Source organism: Chelonia mydas, chromosome 3, assembly GCF_015237465.2.
Source record: "Chelonia mydas isolate rCheMyd1 chromosome 3, rCheMyd1.pri.v2, whole genome shotgun sequence".
NCBI classification, from domain to species: domain Eukaryota; kingdom Metazoa; phylum Chordata; order Testudines; family Cheloniidae; genus Chelonia; species Chelonia mydas.
Window position 1 is genome coordinate 129,527,211 of NC_057851.1, and position 14,885 is coordinate 129,542,095.

Here is a 14,885-nt window from a genome sequence, read left to right on the forward strand (position 1 = left end):
CTTGAGTTTCAATGTGAATTCAATTCCCTTAGGCTCTTTTGAAAATCCTAGCCTTAACTAACATCTTTAGATTTTATATTAAACCACCATTGAAATGAATAGGGCAACTAATATATCTCAGAACTAATGTTTCAGCCTATCCCCAGGAAAGGAAGACAACACTGCATTGGCTGTACTTGATTTACATTTTCTTCACACAAATGAGCAATATGATTTTTTTTAAATTGATGCTTAGATTATGGGGCACAATATTATGGCAAATATTGGATTGTTCAGCTACGTCCACAATGGTAAATGCACTGTGCTTGAGTTACAACCAAGTTAAACAAGTATTTTATGGATGAGAAAACCAGTACTTTCTGCATAAATTTTAAAATCTGAGGTCAGATTCTCAGCTGGAAGAAGTTGAAACACCTTCACTGAAGTCTCTGGAGTTATGCAGATTTCCACTAGCTGAGAATCTGCCTCTTGATTTGTAAAAATACTCACAAGCAACTTTGACATCTGGCCCAACTGCAGGAATGTTGATGCCAAGCAAATGTAAAAAGAGGCAGGATTATGGACAAAACAAGTTTATTTTAAAATCTGAATTAATATTAAGATAGTTTTTACTCTAGTAATTGAGGGGGGTAGAGGGACATTGGGACTGCAAGAAAGAAGTGGGGTTAGATGTCCCTGCCAAACGTTATTGAATCGGTAGATAAGTAATTTGTTCATAGAATCATAGGATTGGAAGGGACTTCGAGAGGTCTTCTAGTCCAGTCCCCTGAACTCAAAGCAGGACAAAGTATTATCTAGACCATCTCTGACCGTTTTTTGTCTAACCTGCTCTTAAAAATCTCCAATGGTGGAGATTCCACAACCTCCCTAGCAATTTATTCCAGTGCTTAACTACCCCGACAGGAATTTTTCCCCAATGTCCAACCTAAACCGCCCTTGCTGAAATTTAAGCCCAATGCTTCTTGTGCTATCCTCAGAGGTTAACGAGAACAATTTTTCTCCCTCCTCTTTGTAACAATCTTTTATGTACTTGAAAACTGTTATCATGTCTTCCCTCAATCTTCTCTTCTCCAGACTAAACAAACCGTATTTTTTCAATCTGCCCTCATAGGTCATATTTTCTAGACCTTTAATCATTTTTGTTGCTCTTCTCTGGACTTTCTCCAATTTGTCCACATCTTTCCTGAAATGTGGACCCCAGAACAGGACACAATACTCCAGTTGAGCCCTTACTAGCGCAGAGTAGAGCTGAAGAACTACTTCTCATGTCTTGTTTACAACACTCCTGCTAATACATACCAGAGTGATGTTTGCTTTTTTTGCAACAGTGTTGTTACACTGTTGACTCATATGTAGCTTGTGGTCCACTGTGACCCACAGAGACCTTTCCACAGTACTCTTTCCGTAGGCAGTCAATTCCCATTTTGTACATGTACAACTGATTGTTCGTTCCTAAGTGGAGTACTTTGCATTTGTCCTTATTGAATTCCATCCTATTTACTTCAGACCATTTCTCCAGATCATTCTGAATTTTAATCCTATCCTCCAAAGCACTTGCAACCCCTCCCAGATTGGTGTCATCTGCAAAATTTTCAAAGTGTACTCTCTGTGCCATTATTTAAATAATTTATGAAGATACTGAACAGAACCTGAACAGAACTGATCCTTGAGGGACCCCCCACTTGATATTCCCTTCCAGCTTGACTTTGAACCACTGATAACTACTCTCTGAAATTCATCTGGAATTATAGTTTATATGACAATTTTACAAAGCTGAAAGATAAAACAAGTGATAGTCCAAAATAACACCCCAAGGATTGCACATCAAACCTCAGGAATGGAGCTACCAAGCTGGCTTTCAATCACTTTTGCGCTGTTCTGATCTTGAACCAGCTGTGCGCTACTCTAGTCACCCAACAGAACATAGAGCAACTTAAAGTCTACTCTAAATTATACCAGCTGCAATAGCACTAAGGGGATGTCTCAGTAGCCAGGGACTGCTGGAGTGCATGGAAGCCTGGGCCAAGGCCCTACACCAGACACAGGAAAGGGATTGCCTTAGGAGCTTACACGTCCCTGGAGCATCTCCCTATGCATGGGCAGGTGATCCACTCATGGCAGCTATGGAATACTTTGTGCCAGGACTGGGGGATAGAGTAACCATAGGATAGCTGAAGATGGGGCCTTCCCCCCCCATCCTCCAAAACTTTATTTTTATAAGCCAAACCTCTTAGAAATGCTTACAAATAACCTAGAGTTTATTGGACATGAAAGATATTAGGCAACACAGTAGAAGGCAAGGGAAACCCAGCATTTTCAACACCACTAAGCCAAATACAAATTCTCAAGACAATGATGCTTATGTTTTAAATATGTGCAATGAAAAAAACAGCCCAGCACAAATGGAGTAACAAACCTGAGACTTGACACTGTTACTTCCTCAGTTCTGGCTGAATAAAACTCTAATCTCATCCTCAAGCAATAATATAGCCAGGAATATTCAAATCACACTGACAGGTCTTGTGGTGGTAAAAAGATATTATTTACTGGACAAGGAAGTCAAAGCTAGAGATGCTTTAAAAAAAAAAAAAAAAAAAAAAGATTTTGACCGTTCTATAATACCCTTTTGAATGGTGAGTACCTTATATTTCAACTAATTAGTATGATACCAACATTATGTATATTAAATAGAAATAAAAATTTACTTTATCAAGTAGTTTGATGACAAGGTCTTCCATAAACATCTTGTGCAAAGTATTTGATCCATCCAGCAAGCATAGGAATTTGACGGCACAAACTCGCACATAATGGTCATCTCTGTTTGTACTGTAAAGGCATGTTAATAATAGGTTATGTGACTACCCTGTCACTTCAGGAAATTAATTATGCCTGGAGAGTTGGGTAATAAATAGGGCCCTACCAAGTTCACGGCCATGAAAAATGCGTAACGGACTGTGAAATCCGGTCTCCCTCCACCCCACCCCACCCCACCCCGGTGAAATCTGGACTTTTGTGTACTTTTACCCTATACTATACATATTTCATGGAGGAGACCAGCATTTCTCAAATTGAGGGTCCTGACCCAAAAGGGAGTTGCAGGGGGGTAGCAAGGTTATTTTAAGGGGTTGTGGTATTGTTACCCTTACTTCTGCACTGCCTTCAGAGCTGGGCGGCCAGAAAGCAGCGGCTGTTGGCCCGGCGCCCAGCTCTGAAGGCAGCACCCCGCCAACAGCAGCACAGAAGTAAGGGTGGCAATACCATACCATGCCACCATAGGTGCCAACTCCATGGGTGCTCCGGGGCTGGAGCACCCACGGGGAAAAATTGGTATGTGCTCTGCACCCACTAGCAGCTCCCCGCCCTGCCCCAGCTCACCTCTGCTCCGCCTCCCTCCCCTGAGCGTGCCGCATCCCCGTTTCTCCCCCTAGCTCCCAGTGCTTGTTGCCACGAAACAGCTGTTTCGCGGCAGCAAGCGGTGGGAGGGAGGGAGAGAGGGAGGAGGGGGAACGCAGCGTGCTCTGGGAAGAGGCGGGGCCAGGGTGGGGATTTAGGGAAGGAGTCCAACAGGGACACGGAGGGGGCAGAGTTGGGGTAGAGACTTTGGGGAAGGGGTTGGAATGGGGGCAGGGCAGAGGCGGAGTCGGGGTGGGGCCAGGGGCAAGCACCCACCGGCGCTGGGAAAAGTTGGCACCTATGCATGCCAGCCGTACTTCTGCACTGCTGCCTTCAGAGCTGTGTGGTCGGAAAGTGGCAGCTGCTTACTGAGGGCCCAGCTCTGAAGGCAGCAGCGCAGAAGTAAGTGTGGCAATACCATACCATGCCATCCTTACTTCTGCGCTGCTGCCGGCCGTTGCTCTGCCTTCAAGGCTGGGCTCTTGGCCACAGCTGCTGCTCTCCAGCTGCCCAGGTCTGAAGGCAGCGCCGCCACAAGCAGCTGCGCAGAACTAAGGTAGCAGTACTGCAACCTTCCCTACAATAACCTTGCAACCCCCGCTCCACAGCTCCTTTTGGGTCAGGACCCCTACAATTACAACGCCGTGACATTTCAGATTTAAATAACTAAAATCATGAAATTTACAATTTTTTAAATCCTATGGACTGTGAATTTGGTAGGACCCTAGTAATAAATGTTCCATTTACAAAACAGTGATTACATACGAATTAGGGTACCCTAAGACTTTTTGAGTGAGTGATCTCAACTCCAGGTTTTCATTACATTACGGACAACCGAGTATCAGGCTGTACCAAGCACTCTGTAAACTGAGAACCTCTTGGGTGAGAATGCTGAAGCAATAAGCCCCTAGAAGTGCCAAGTAAGGGCTGGTGATTGTCAATGAAGTTTTTAAGCAGCTATTGAAACTAGCTAGAAATGCTATTTGGGGGCGGAGGTGCTAGGGAGGAACCATTTCCTTGGGTCTGGGTGGAAGCATGTGTCAAGCTGCACAAAGGATAAATATTCTGGTGGCAATAGTTTTTCATTCAAATTTCCAGCTGCAGCAATGACGGGAGGCAGAACTTGCTGTTGAATTGTGGGTATTAGACCAAACTGAAGAGTGGTCTACAACCAAAGGTGAACAGAGATCAAGACATACTGGTAATAATTACGGCAGCCAAGAGATCAAAAAAATTAATCGCTATTAATCCGAGTTTTAATTGCATGTTCATCGGTGCAATTAAACTCCTGTTAAACAACTGTTACTAAGCTAGGTGCGCTCTCTTCAGCTGAGCGATCCCATGTTTGCAGAGGAGGGTGGATTTTACCTTAGGGACTCCACATGTGGCAAGAGAGGTGAGGCTGGTGCAGGGAGGCTGAGCTCACCAGGCCACTGTTCTCTATGGGATACCCCCAGAGGGGGACGGATGGGAACAATGAGGAACGGCACAAGGGACAGGGCAGGGAGGGTCGGTTCCCGTCCCCGGAGCGAGGGGCCAGGTTGGGGGCATTGCGTGCACGCGGGGGTTTGTCATCTAGTCGAGTCCCCTGCACTGATGGCAGGATTAAGTATTATCTAGGCAATCCCTGAATATGAACATAAATTAAAACATGTATGATTTACCAGTATTTGGGATAGAGTTTATGAACATGTTTATAAGAACTTGGCTTTGAAAAACATACAAATAATATAATTCCAACCCCCAGCAACTATGAAGGATGCAGTTACCATACATGTTAAATATTAAAAACATACCTTTCTGTGACAACATTGGCTGCACATTCATCTCCAAGATTTTCTACAAAGGCATGGACATCCTGAATGAGTCTTCTCATATGAAAAGTTATTCGAAAGAGGAAGAGAGAAAACACAATTAGGTGAATAAAATATGAAAAACAAACAGATTCTAAACAGTTCACTACTTCTACATTAACTCATAATCTCAAAAAATTTAACCGAGTAGCTAAAGAGCACAAAATCCTAACAAATATAATCACACATACAAAATGAAAATCTAATTAAATGCAGGGTATTTTATACCTTTGATCTCGCCTAAATACAGTTCCAAAGACACAGGCCTCTGTGATAAGTTCACTGTAATTTCCAGCATTTGAGAAGGGATTCTCTAAAGCACCTGTGTCATCAGATGTAGGAAATAACCACGACTGACAGCAATAACTAAGCACTATATTAAAGACTCCAGTTCTTGCAGTGGACATTTCAACTAGTTTGAGTATGATCTGAGGAGGAAAAAAAAGAGATTAAAATCCTAACTCCCAACAAAATATCTAGATTATTAAAGTCTTATTGCAGCTATATTGGTCCCAGGATAGGAGAAAGATAAGGCAGAGGTGAGGTAACTTATTTTATTGGACGTTATATACACCTTTCATAGAGCAGTTGGTCCAATACAAGATATTACCTCATCTACTTTGTCTCTTTAGATTATTTAAATGTATTTGCAGTACTGCTTCAATACGTTGGGCTTGATTCCCGAGTCAGAGATTTGCTCAGCATTGTGAAGGTGAGGGTGTCTTAGAGCCAGTTACAATTCCCTAATTCTGAGGGCCAGTGGCTGGGCAACAATTCACCCATTATGTGCATTTACTTCAATATATAAGTAAGGCTACAATTTTATCACAGAGATTGTGGAAGTCACGGAATCTGTGACTTCCGAAAATATCCATGACTTTAGCCCACAGGTGACTGCAGGGTCCCACCACCACCCAGGACAGCCAGGAGCTGCAGGGTACCTCTGCCACCCAAGACAATGGGAGCCCCAAGCTCTGAGGCGGTGGGGGTACCTTGCAGCTACTGGCTGCCGCAGGCAGCAGGGGAAACCTAGATGCCCCTGGCCACTGCTGCCAGTGGGGTCCCCGCAGCTCCCCACCGCTGTGGGTGGCTGGGGGGATTCCCCCAGCTCCTGCCTGTCGTGGGTGCAGGGTACCCCACAGCTCCTAGCCACCACGGGCGCTGGGGGACTCAGAGCGGTCGCGGGGAGACCCCGCAGCTCCTGGCCAGCCTCCACAGCTCCTGGCCTCTGGCGCTGGGGGACCCCACAGCTCAGAGTTGTGGAGGAAGGGGGCTCTGAAACTCTGAGCCCCCATGGCTGGTGCAAGCCCCTGGAGCTCCCAGCCAGGCCCCCACAACTGCCTAGCGGCTCCCCATTTTGTGATGGATATTTTTAGTAAAAGTCAGGGACAGGTCATGGGCTTCCATGAATTTTTCTTTATTGCCCATGACCTGGCCACGACTTTTACTAAAAATATCCATGAAAAAATCCTAGCCTTATATATAAGAAATGGTTACTCACTCTGTGCATTAACTGTGGTTCTTTGAGATGTGTCCCCCTATGGCTGCTCCACTCTAGGCGCACTTGCACCCCCTGCACCTTTGATCGGTGACTTCTCATAGCAGCATCTGTTCAGCCTGCGTGTGTGTATTACTCAGTCTCGTGCTCCGTGACACTGTTATACAGCATGGGCAAACTGCAGTCAGTTCCTTCTCTACTGAGAAGCTGCATAGCAGAGAACTCCGACGTAGAGGGGAAGGAGTGCAGGTAGTGGAACATCCATAAGGACACACATCTCAAAGGATCACAGTTACTGCACAGAGTGAATAACCATTTCTTCTTCTTCTTCTAGAAGTGTCCCTTTGGGTGCACCACATTAGATGAGTACTCAGCAGTTCCCTCTAAGGGGGGGGGGGGGGGGGGCGCTTTGGAGTTCAGTCCAATATCGATGAAAGTTTAGCCAAGGCAAATACAGCATAAGAAGCAGAGTACTGAGTTACTGCATAGTGCTCAGCAGACACGTGTACAAAGGTCCAAACTGCGGCTCTACATATTTCAATGATGGGAACATTTTTGAGAAAGGCTATAGAGGTGGGAATAGCCCTCGTAGAGTGAGTTTGTATACCCCAGGGTGTTTGGAGATTAACAAATAATGCAGTCAGATGTCCACTTTGGAAGTCTTTGTTTAGAGAGTGCAGACCCTCTTGAACAGTCTGAGATCAAGACAAATACTTTGGGAGTCTCTCTGAAAGGTTTAGTCTTGTCAGTGTAGAAGGCAGGACTCCCCCGACATCAAGTGTATGTAATGGAGCCTCTTCTTTGCCTAGGTGAGGTTTCGGGTATAAAATCGGAAGGGAAGTGGGTTCGTTTATATGGAACTCAGAAGATATTTTTGGTAAAAACTTGGGATATGGTCGTAATATGATCTTGTCCTTGAAGGATACTGTAAAAAGAGGATATACCATAAGGGACCTTATTTCCCCAACTTTGTGAATCAACATGGTGGCTACCAGAAATGCTGTTTTCATGGATAAATGGAAGAGTGAGCAGGTAGCCATTGGTACAGACAGTGATCTTATAAAACATTTAAGAATCAGATTGGGGTCCCAAACTGGAGTAGGATGCTTAACTGGCAAAAGGAGAATTCCAAGCCCGCTGAGGAACCTCATTGTAGTTGGGTGGGTGTGATGAGAGTTGACGGTATTGTGAATCTTGACCACTCCTCGTGGAGTCCAGATGGAGCCCAAGTGGGTTTCTTCGGTAGTAGGTGAGAAGAGGTAGAGCTCTTCTTGCCACTGTGGTCCACTGACAGTACCAATGATCTCTCAGAGCCCAAGACTTTACAGTCTTTAGGTTTGAGAGTTCCCTTGATACCTGAGGAACAAGGAGCCTCGCTGGCACTGGGTCAAAGAGCAATGGGTGCCAAAGTGGATGGCATTATCAGAGACCACAACTTCTTCAAGGTAGATTTCCTACCTGGAGAACTCGAGCGACGGTCTTTGGGAGTCTTATGGGTACTCCTCTGCAATGCCCTTGAGGAATGCAGTTTGGAGAAAGTGGAGGCAGCAGACTTACTCAGACGCTGGTGTATGGGGGGTCCCCTGGCCTGCGTCAGAGGCTGGGCGAAGCAACCTCTCCATCATGAGGAGATGAAGTATGATCTTCCTGTTTTTTTCTGGTTCTAGATTTTAATGTCAGACAGACGTTGCTATTTGGGGAAATATGAGATTCTCTGAGGCAACTAATGCACTGGGATTGCCCATCACTCTCAGGGATTGCCTCCCAACAAGACAGGAAATGTCTGAAACCAAAAGAACCAGGGACATCCTCCCAGTGAAGTAAAACTGTGAGGAGTGTAGAAAAGCTATCTAAAAAGTACTAAGAAGCTATCTATCTATCTATATATATAAGTTTGAAATATATTTTTTAAACTACTACAGCTAAACTAAACTACTACTAAGAACAACTAAACTAAGGTAAAACTCAATGCAGACAACTGTTAAGACACTGTCTCAGACCAAGGTGGCTGAGAAGGAACTCAGGGTGGTTCACTCACGCAGAGGTGTGGAGCAAGAGACTGAGTAACACTCATGCGCAGGCCAAACAGACACTTCTATAAGAAATTTCTAATCAAAGGCACAAGTGCACCTAGGAAAGGAGCACCCACAGGGACACTACTCAAAGAAGAATACAACGATCCAGTGTTTTCACATGAGTAAAAATCCTTGCCTTTGCCTGACCCTCAAATATTTGGAAAAAAAGCATCTGTGTTTATTTTGATGGGTGTATATTTTTGGAGTTGTAGAAATGCTTCACAATTTAGTGGAAACATATCTAACTTCTATGTCCAAACTAAATTTCTTCATACATATGAAATGGTACTTTTTAAAATTTTCCCAACTGAGGATTAAGTCCATGGCAAATTTAAAGTTAAAATGGTTGAATTACCAAAGTGCAAAAGTGTGTCCGAACCATTTTTTTTTAAGATGTGAAACCACCTTTCTTTGTCATTGTTCTGACCTTTCAAGTAGCTGAACAGATTTTAAACTAAAAAAAAAAAAAAAAACACAAAAAACAAACCCAACCCCAAAACCATAAATTCACTCAGCCCAAAGGGGCGTAAGTGTAAGAAATTGCAGGCCCAAAGTAGAAATGCTTCCAAAAAGTGGTAGTAAGCCTCTAAAAAACAGGGATTTAGAACACGAACAGTTCAGCTGTATTTTATACAATATAATTTGAAACAGAGTTTTAATTATGATTTCTTCTCAGAATAGTTTACTAAAGTAGAATCAAGCCCGGGGAAGGCAAAAGATTTTATGGAGTAAAATAATTTATTTCCAGAAAAAGATACTATTTTGCCACTATTATACAATTTTCTGACTGCCAAGTGATCTGTCTTTGTAACCATAAAAAGTGCTGTGATTACTACAAACTAAAATATTCCTGGAAGAAGGATCTTTAACTGAAATACTGGAACATATCTGATCTTTCAGATAAAAATAATTCTAGGAATATTTCTTAATATTCTTACAAAAAAATCAGACTCATGAAATTATCGTTATGAAATTCAAGGATGAGAGTTGGTAAAACCACAATGAAGGAGGGACCTATACTGCTCTTCGTCTATCTGTTTAACTTGCAGAGAACAAGCATGATACTTTCTGTACATTTCAACAAAATCCTAAAATCCTTTTCCACAGATTCCTTAACCAGTAGGGTAAAAATCCATCACATACAAAAAATAAATCTAAACTTGTGCAAGAGTGTGCATTAGTATGGATCCAGTGGAAAGGAGGAAAAAAGCAGATGAAATAAGACCATAAGCGCAGAGCTGTGGACACCTCTCTATGCATTCTATGGTGGGAGTACTCCATTTTTAGCTCAAAACTACCCTTGTGCCCACTTTTTGGCTAATGTTTTAAAGCTGGTACAGTCCACTGTGGTAGACAGCAGACACATTTTAGCTATATTTCTAAAGCAACTCAGTATCCCACAGTTCAATTTTTAATGTCTCTTAAGCTAAAAACTATAGGGACACTTTACAGGGGTCAATGTCAAGAGGTACTGCCGAGGAGTGGGGTAAGAATGTACATAAGTAGACACCTGCTTATGAACTTTATCTTCATTTTCTTATGAAGGGACAGAAGGTAGGTTGGACTCTTAGTTGTGTATAGGAGACCTTCATTACCTCCTTGATTCCTGTGGTCATGGTATGTCCCACTGCAGACAATGGGATAGCTGTCACAGAGACTCAAGACTCTCAACACTTGCACAAATATACCTTGGCATGAAAATATTTAAAATACTAACACTAACACAAAAACTACAAATATTTAAACAAACAGCAGCAAACAAACGATGGCTACAGCTCATAGGTTCAAACAACACTGAGCATGCGATTGCCAGGTGTGGAGGTCTGTGAAGAGAGAGACCAGACAGAGAGGTCAGGTACTGATTTCTACCACTTGGAATTATTTTACTTGTATATGCTAAGGCAACAACATGTCTTCTTTCAGCTGGGACACAAGCAAAGATTGCTACTGCTGAATCTGATGTAACTATTACTGAACGTAGATGCTGTTACATTTTAACATTTATTTGATGAAGTGGATTTCAAAGAGAATGCACTCAAAAAGAATGAACTGACAGAAAAGAAAATCAATGGATATTATTTTTTGAAAGCTCTAAAAAGAGGAGGTTACTCACCTTGTGCAGTAACTGACGTTCTTCGAGATATGCATCCCTGTGGGTCCACTTCAGGTGTCGGTGCGTCCCGGCGCCGTCGATTGGAGATTTACGGTAGCAGTGTCCACACGGGTCACGCATGTGCAGTAGGCATCTTGTGGTGCTGCGTCTAGCATGCACATGACCCAAGCCCTCCAGTTCCTTCTCTGCTGCAGAGTCCTTACTGCGAACTCTGAAGTAGAGGGGAGGGGGTGTGAGTGCTGTCCCTATGGGTGCTCCACTTCAGGTGAATGTAGAGCAGTGCCCCTCAGAAGACAGGAAGGACTTTGCGTTCATTTGAGTCATAGAGGTAGGTATGGTTAGGCCAACTGTGGCATCAGCCCTGGAGTCTTGAGTGATTGCATAGTGCTCAGTGAATGTGTGGACAGAGTCCCAAATGGCCGACCTGCAAATCTCTAATATCAGAACAATGTTTAGGAACACTATCCAGGTTGAAACTGATCATGTGGGATGCACTCTGACGTGTGCAGGAGCGTCCACGTTCCAAATACGATAGCAATGTTGAATGCATGTGGAGATCCATTTAGACAGTCTCTGAGTAGGTCAGTCTTCAGCCGAGGATGGTTGACAAGGAATTGGAGGGCTCAGGTCGTGTGCGTGCTAGACATGGCACCAACAGCACCATGAGACACCTACTGCACATGTGAGGCCCGTGCGGACGCTGCTACCATAAATCTCTGATTGACAGTGTCGGGATGCACCGACACTTGTCAGTGGAGCACCCACAGGGACAGCACTCGAAGAAAATTTAAGATTACACTGTTTTAAAACTCTTCCCAATATATATGGTTTTATCGGCCAAATACAAGCACAAAGCTTTTGAAAGATTATTTAGTTTCCCCATAAGAACTTCCTGTTTGTTATTTTGTAGCCTCTTAATGCAACTCACTCTTCACTATTGTCACAAAGGATATACTATCTTTCTATTGCACTGATCATCTACAGTGGAACCAAATATTTTTAAGGGGGAATATTTTTCCTCTTTAATCAGAAGTAGGAAGCCAGTAAAAGGTAAAAGGTTTTTCTTGTGTTGACATAAGTCAAGAGATCACACAAAGTCCTTCAAGTCCTTATCTGCTTAATATTGCTGTGGGTGTCATCAAAAACTCAGTATTTACTAAGCTATTACAAGAAGTATCTGAGATACTACATTTATTTTCTATTCTAAACACAAATGAAAACAACAATATTCTCAGCTACCACTATGTGGTAACTGTTGGTAAACAGCGACTTTTTAAATTAATTTACTAGGTAACAGATTATGAAAAAAGTATTCATAAATTGGTCAAACATACATACAAAGATGAAGAAAGGAGCTAAAGAAAATGCTACCATTTAGACCAGAATTGACTACCGTTATTTGGTGCCAAAATACACCACAATAAACCTGCACGCTAGCATCAAGGATCTAACTGTAAAAATGATAAAAAAAAAAAAATCCATAAGCTTTATAACCAATACAAACATTCAAAAATGATTTTACTAAAACCCAGGAAAATAGGAACTTTCACTCAATTACAAATTTTCCTGAAACCCGCTCTCCCCCTTCATCAAATGTAGCTGAAGCAACTGGACTCTTGGAGAACAGGAAATGACATACCTCAACAAAATCAGTAAAGATGGATTTCCTGTTTTCCAGAATGGCAAGTAAAAATATAATAGAACTGGCTCCAATGTTAATAAATTCATCTTTCTTTAAGATGGTAAAATCTTTGTTTGCAAGGTTACATTTTTTCTCAGCATTCTGGAATCCTGGGAAAAAACCTCTCTACAGCCGCAGCAAAAGTTGTCTGTTTTAATAGTGTCCTAACTTCATGTCTAATCGCTCATCAGTGTTATCAAAAGACAGATCTATAAACCACTGGATAAAGATACAAGTAATAATGCATACAGTAGATATGAAATTACAGCAAAAAATTCAGTAATCAGACCAAAGGAAACTGCAATCATTTTCATGAATTCAGAAGATCTTGGATAGCCAGGGAAGTGAATAATTTACAAGTCAAAGGTACAGTACCTTTCATTACCTATATCACAGGAACAAGTAAAGGGGAACTGGATGAGTGAAACAAATTGTAATGAGATATAAAGCCTATCTCTTGTAGGTCACCATTTTGAAGCCAGCACAGATTGGTAGCGACCAAAAGTCATTGCCATGTAATGATTTTTTGTGATCTACTAGAAATGGTCTTTTTCTGTGTAGTTCATAGTAGACAATTTTCCCTCCACCACTCCCTAGAGCCTTAGCTGGCAGGACCAGCAGAGACAGCATAGACTTAATGGACCTGAAAATTAATCAACCTTCTTACCCCTAGAGGCAGTCCCTCCTGAAAGGGTGGAATACACTGTACTGATGTTCTGAAGATAAACAAAAATGACTTTGGTTCTAGTGCTCTCAATCCAGCATCTTTTGTGAGGAGAAAAATTCACTGAGATAGCTGAGAGAGGAAAAAATCATCTATTAAGAAAAGATGTCTTCCGCTCAAGAATTTACATACATTTACAAAAAAGAACACTAACACTTACCTCCTTTATTTTTGAATATGCTTGACCCTTGCTACTTGCAGCAACAGCAAGAACTTCAGTGTCAAAAACAAACCAAACAAAGGCTTTTAAATTAGACCAAAATATTAGCTGTGTGTTGCTCAAAGAGGACATAACTTTCCAAGCCATATCAAATGCATCTATGCAGAGAGATTCGGATGAGCCCAGAAGCTGAAAATAAAGGGAAGAAAAGCAGTGTTTCATTTCTGGGGTGGAAAAATTTTCATTATTGTTATTGACCATAGGTTTGCTTTTGTCTCTTACCTTGGGAACAAGCACTTTCATGCAATGAAACACAGGTAAAACCTGGTCAGAAGGCAAAAGAGTTAGAGCTTCCAGTGCAGACTGTAGAGTTCTTATTGGCCTTTGGACTGCAAGCAAAGATAGTTCCAGAGTCTCATCATTTGACAATGGTATAAATTTATGATACTTATTTAAAATAAAATGAAGGCAAACCCACTGGTCATGTACATAGCTTGCAACGATTTTCCCCCATCCTTGAGAAGATGTTGATTCTTCAAATAAACTGTAACAGATAAAATACTTTTAAGTCCACATTAATACTTAATACTTCAGTTTCTTTACATACAAACTATAGGCCATAATGTAATGTCCTAACAGAAAGCAGATTAGAATCAAAAATCTAAATGCCAATTCAACTCCCAGTAAATTCAGTGGAAAGATATCTATTCACTTCAGGAAGAATCAATTGAGTCCTAATTCCCTGTCTACTACAGAAAGAGCTAAGATGAGCAAATCCATTTAGCTTCCACCATATTCTGGATCTGAAGATTAAGACAAACTCATTTAGCTACTTAGACATCCTGAATTCATGAAATTATCACTTATGAAACTTGTATCTTGTCAAAAATTACCAAAAAAGTTATCTTAGAGTTACTTTACTCTGTATTAAAGATTTATAGAGAGTGACTTGAACTGTAGCAGAGACATACCTATTTTTTTCCTCAATATAAGAAGGCTTCTTTAATACTTGATTAAGTTGAACAGAGGAAATAAAACCTTTTAGGGTTTCAACAGCGTGTAGAGATTTAAGTTGCAGTTCAGGTTTCCGATCAATAATCTCACAAACCACAGTTAGTGAGGCCATACTAACTACTTTTTGAATCTGTTCTCCAAGCTTTGGTTCCTAGTAATTAAAAATTAAAAATCAAAATCAACAGTATAACATACTAAGATTTCCCCTAATCAATTATGTATAATATACTGATGCATACTGAATACCCTTAAAATATACTATTACATATGAAAATCTGATTAGAAAGTACAATGTAGGGAAAAACGTGTGTGTGTGTGATCTTACAAATTACAAGCATTCCTTTATCAGCACCAGCCCTGTAGTTTGACTATGA

The 14,885-nt window shown here is 41.7% G+C and overlaps 1 protein-coding gene across 7 annotated transcripts in view; it reads right to left on the reverse strand.

Moving 5' to 3' along the window:
• The window catches only part of TARBP1 (TAR (HIV-1) RNA binding protein 1), a 97,797-nt gene that overhangs the window by 31,621 nt on the left and 51,291 nt on the right, over positions 1 to 14,885 (reverse strand). For all 7 annotated transcript variants that reach the window (XR_005224798.2, XM_037895264.2, XM_037895263.2 and 4 more), the window contains exons 15-20: positions 14,469 to 14,662; positions 13,780 to 14,041; positions 13,498 to 13,686; positions 5,475 to 5,674; positions 5,190 to 5,261; positions 2,706 to 2,826 (exon numbers count right to left, since the gene is read on the reverse strand). Coding sequence is in view for 6 of the 7 variants with exons in the window: in XM_037895264.2 (XP_037751192.1) it covers positions 2,706 to 2,826; positions 5,190 to 5,261; positions 5,475 to 5,674; positions 13,498 to 13,686; positions 13,780 to 14,041; positions 14,469 to 14,662 (1,038 nt within the window). In the remaining variant the exon portion in view is untranslated. The remainder of the gene's footprint in view (positions 1 to 2,705; positions 2,827 to 5,189; positions 5,262 to 5,474; positions 5,675 to 13,497; positions 13,687 to 13,779; positions 14,042 to 14,468; positions 14,663 to 14,885) is intronic.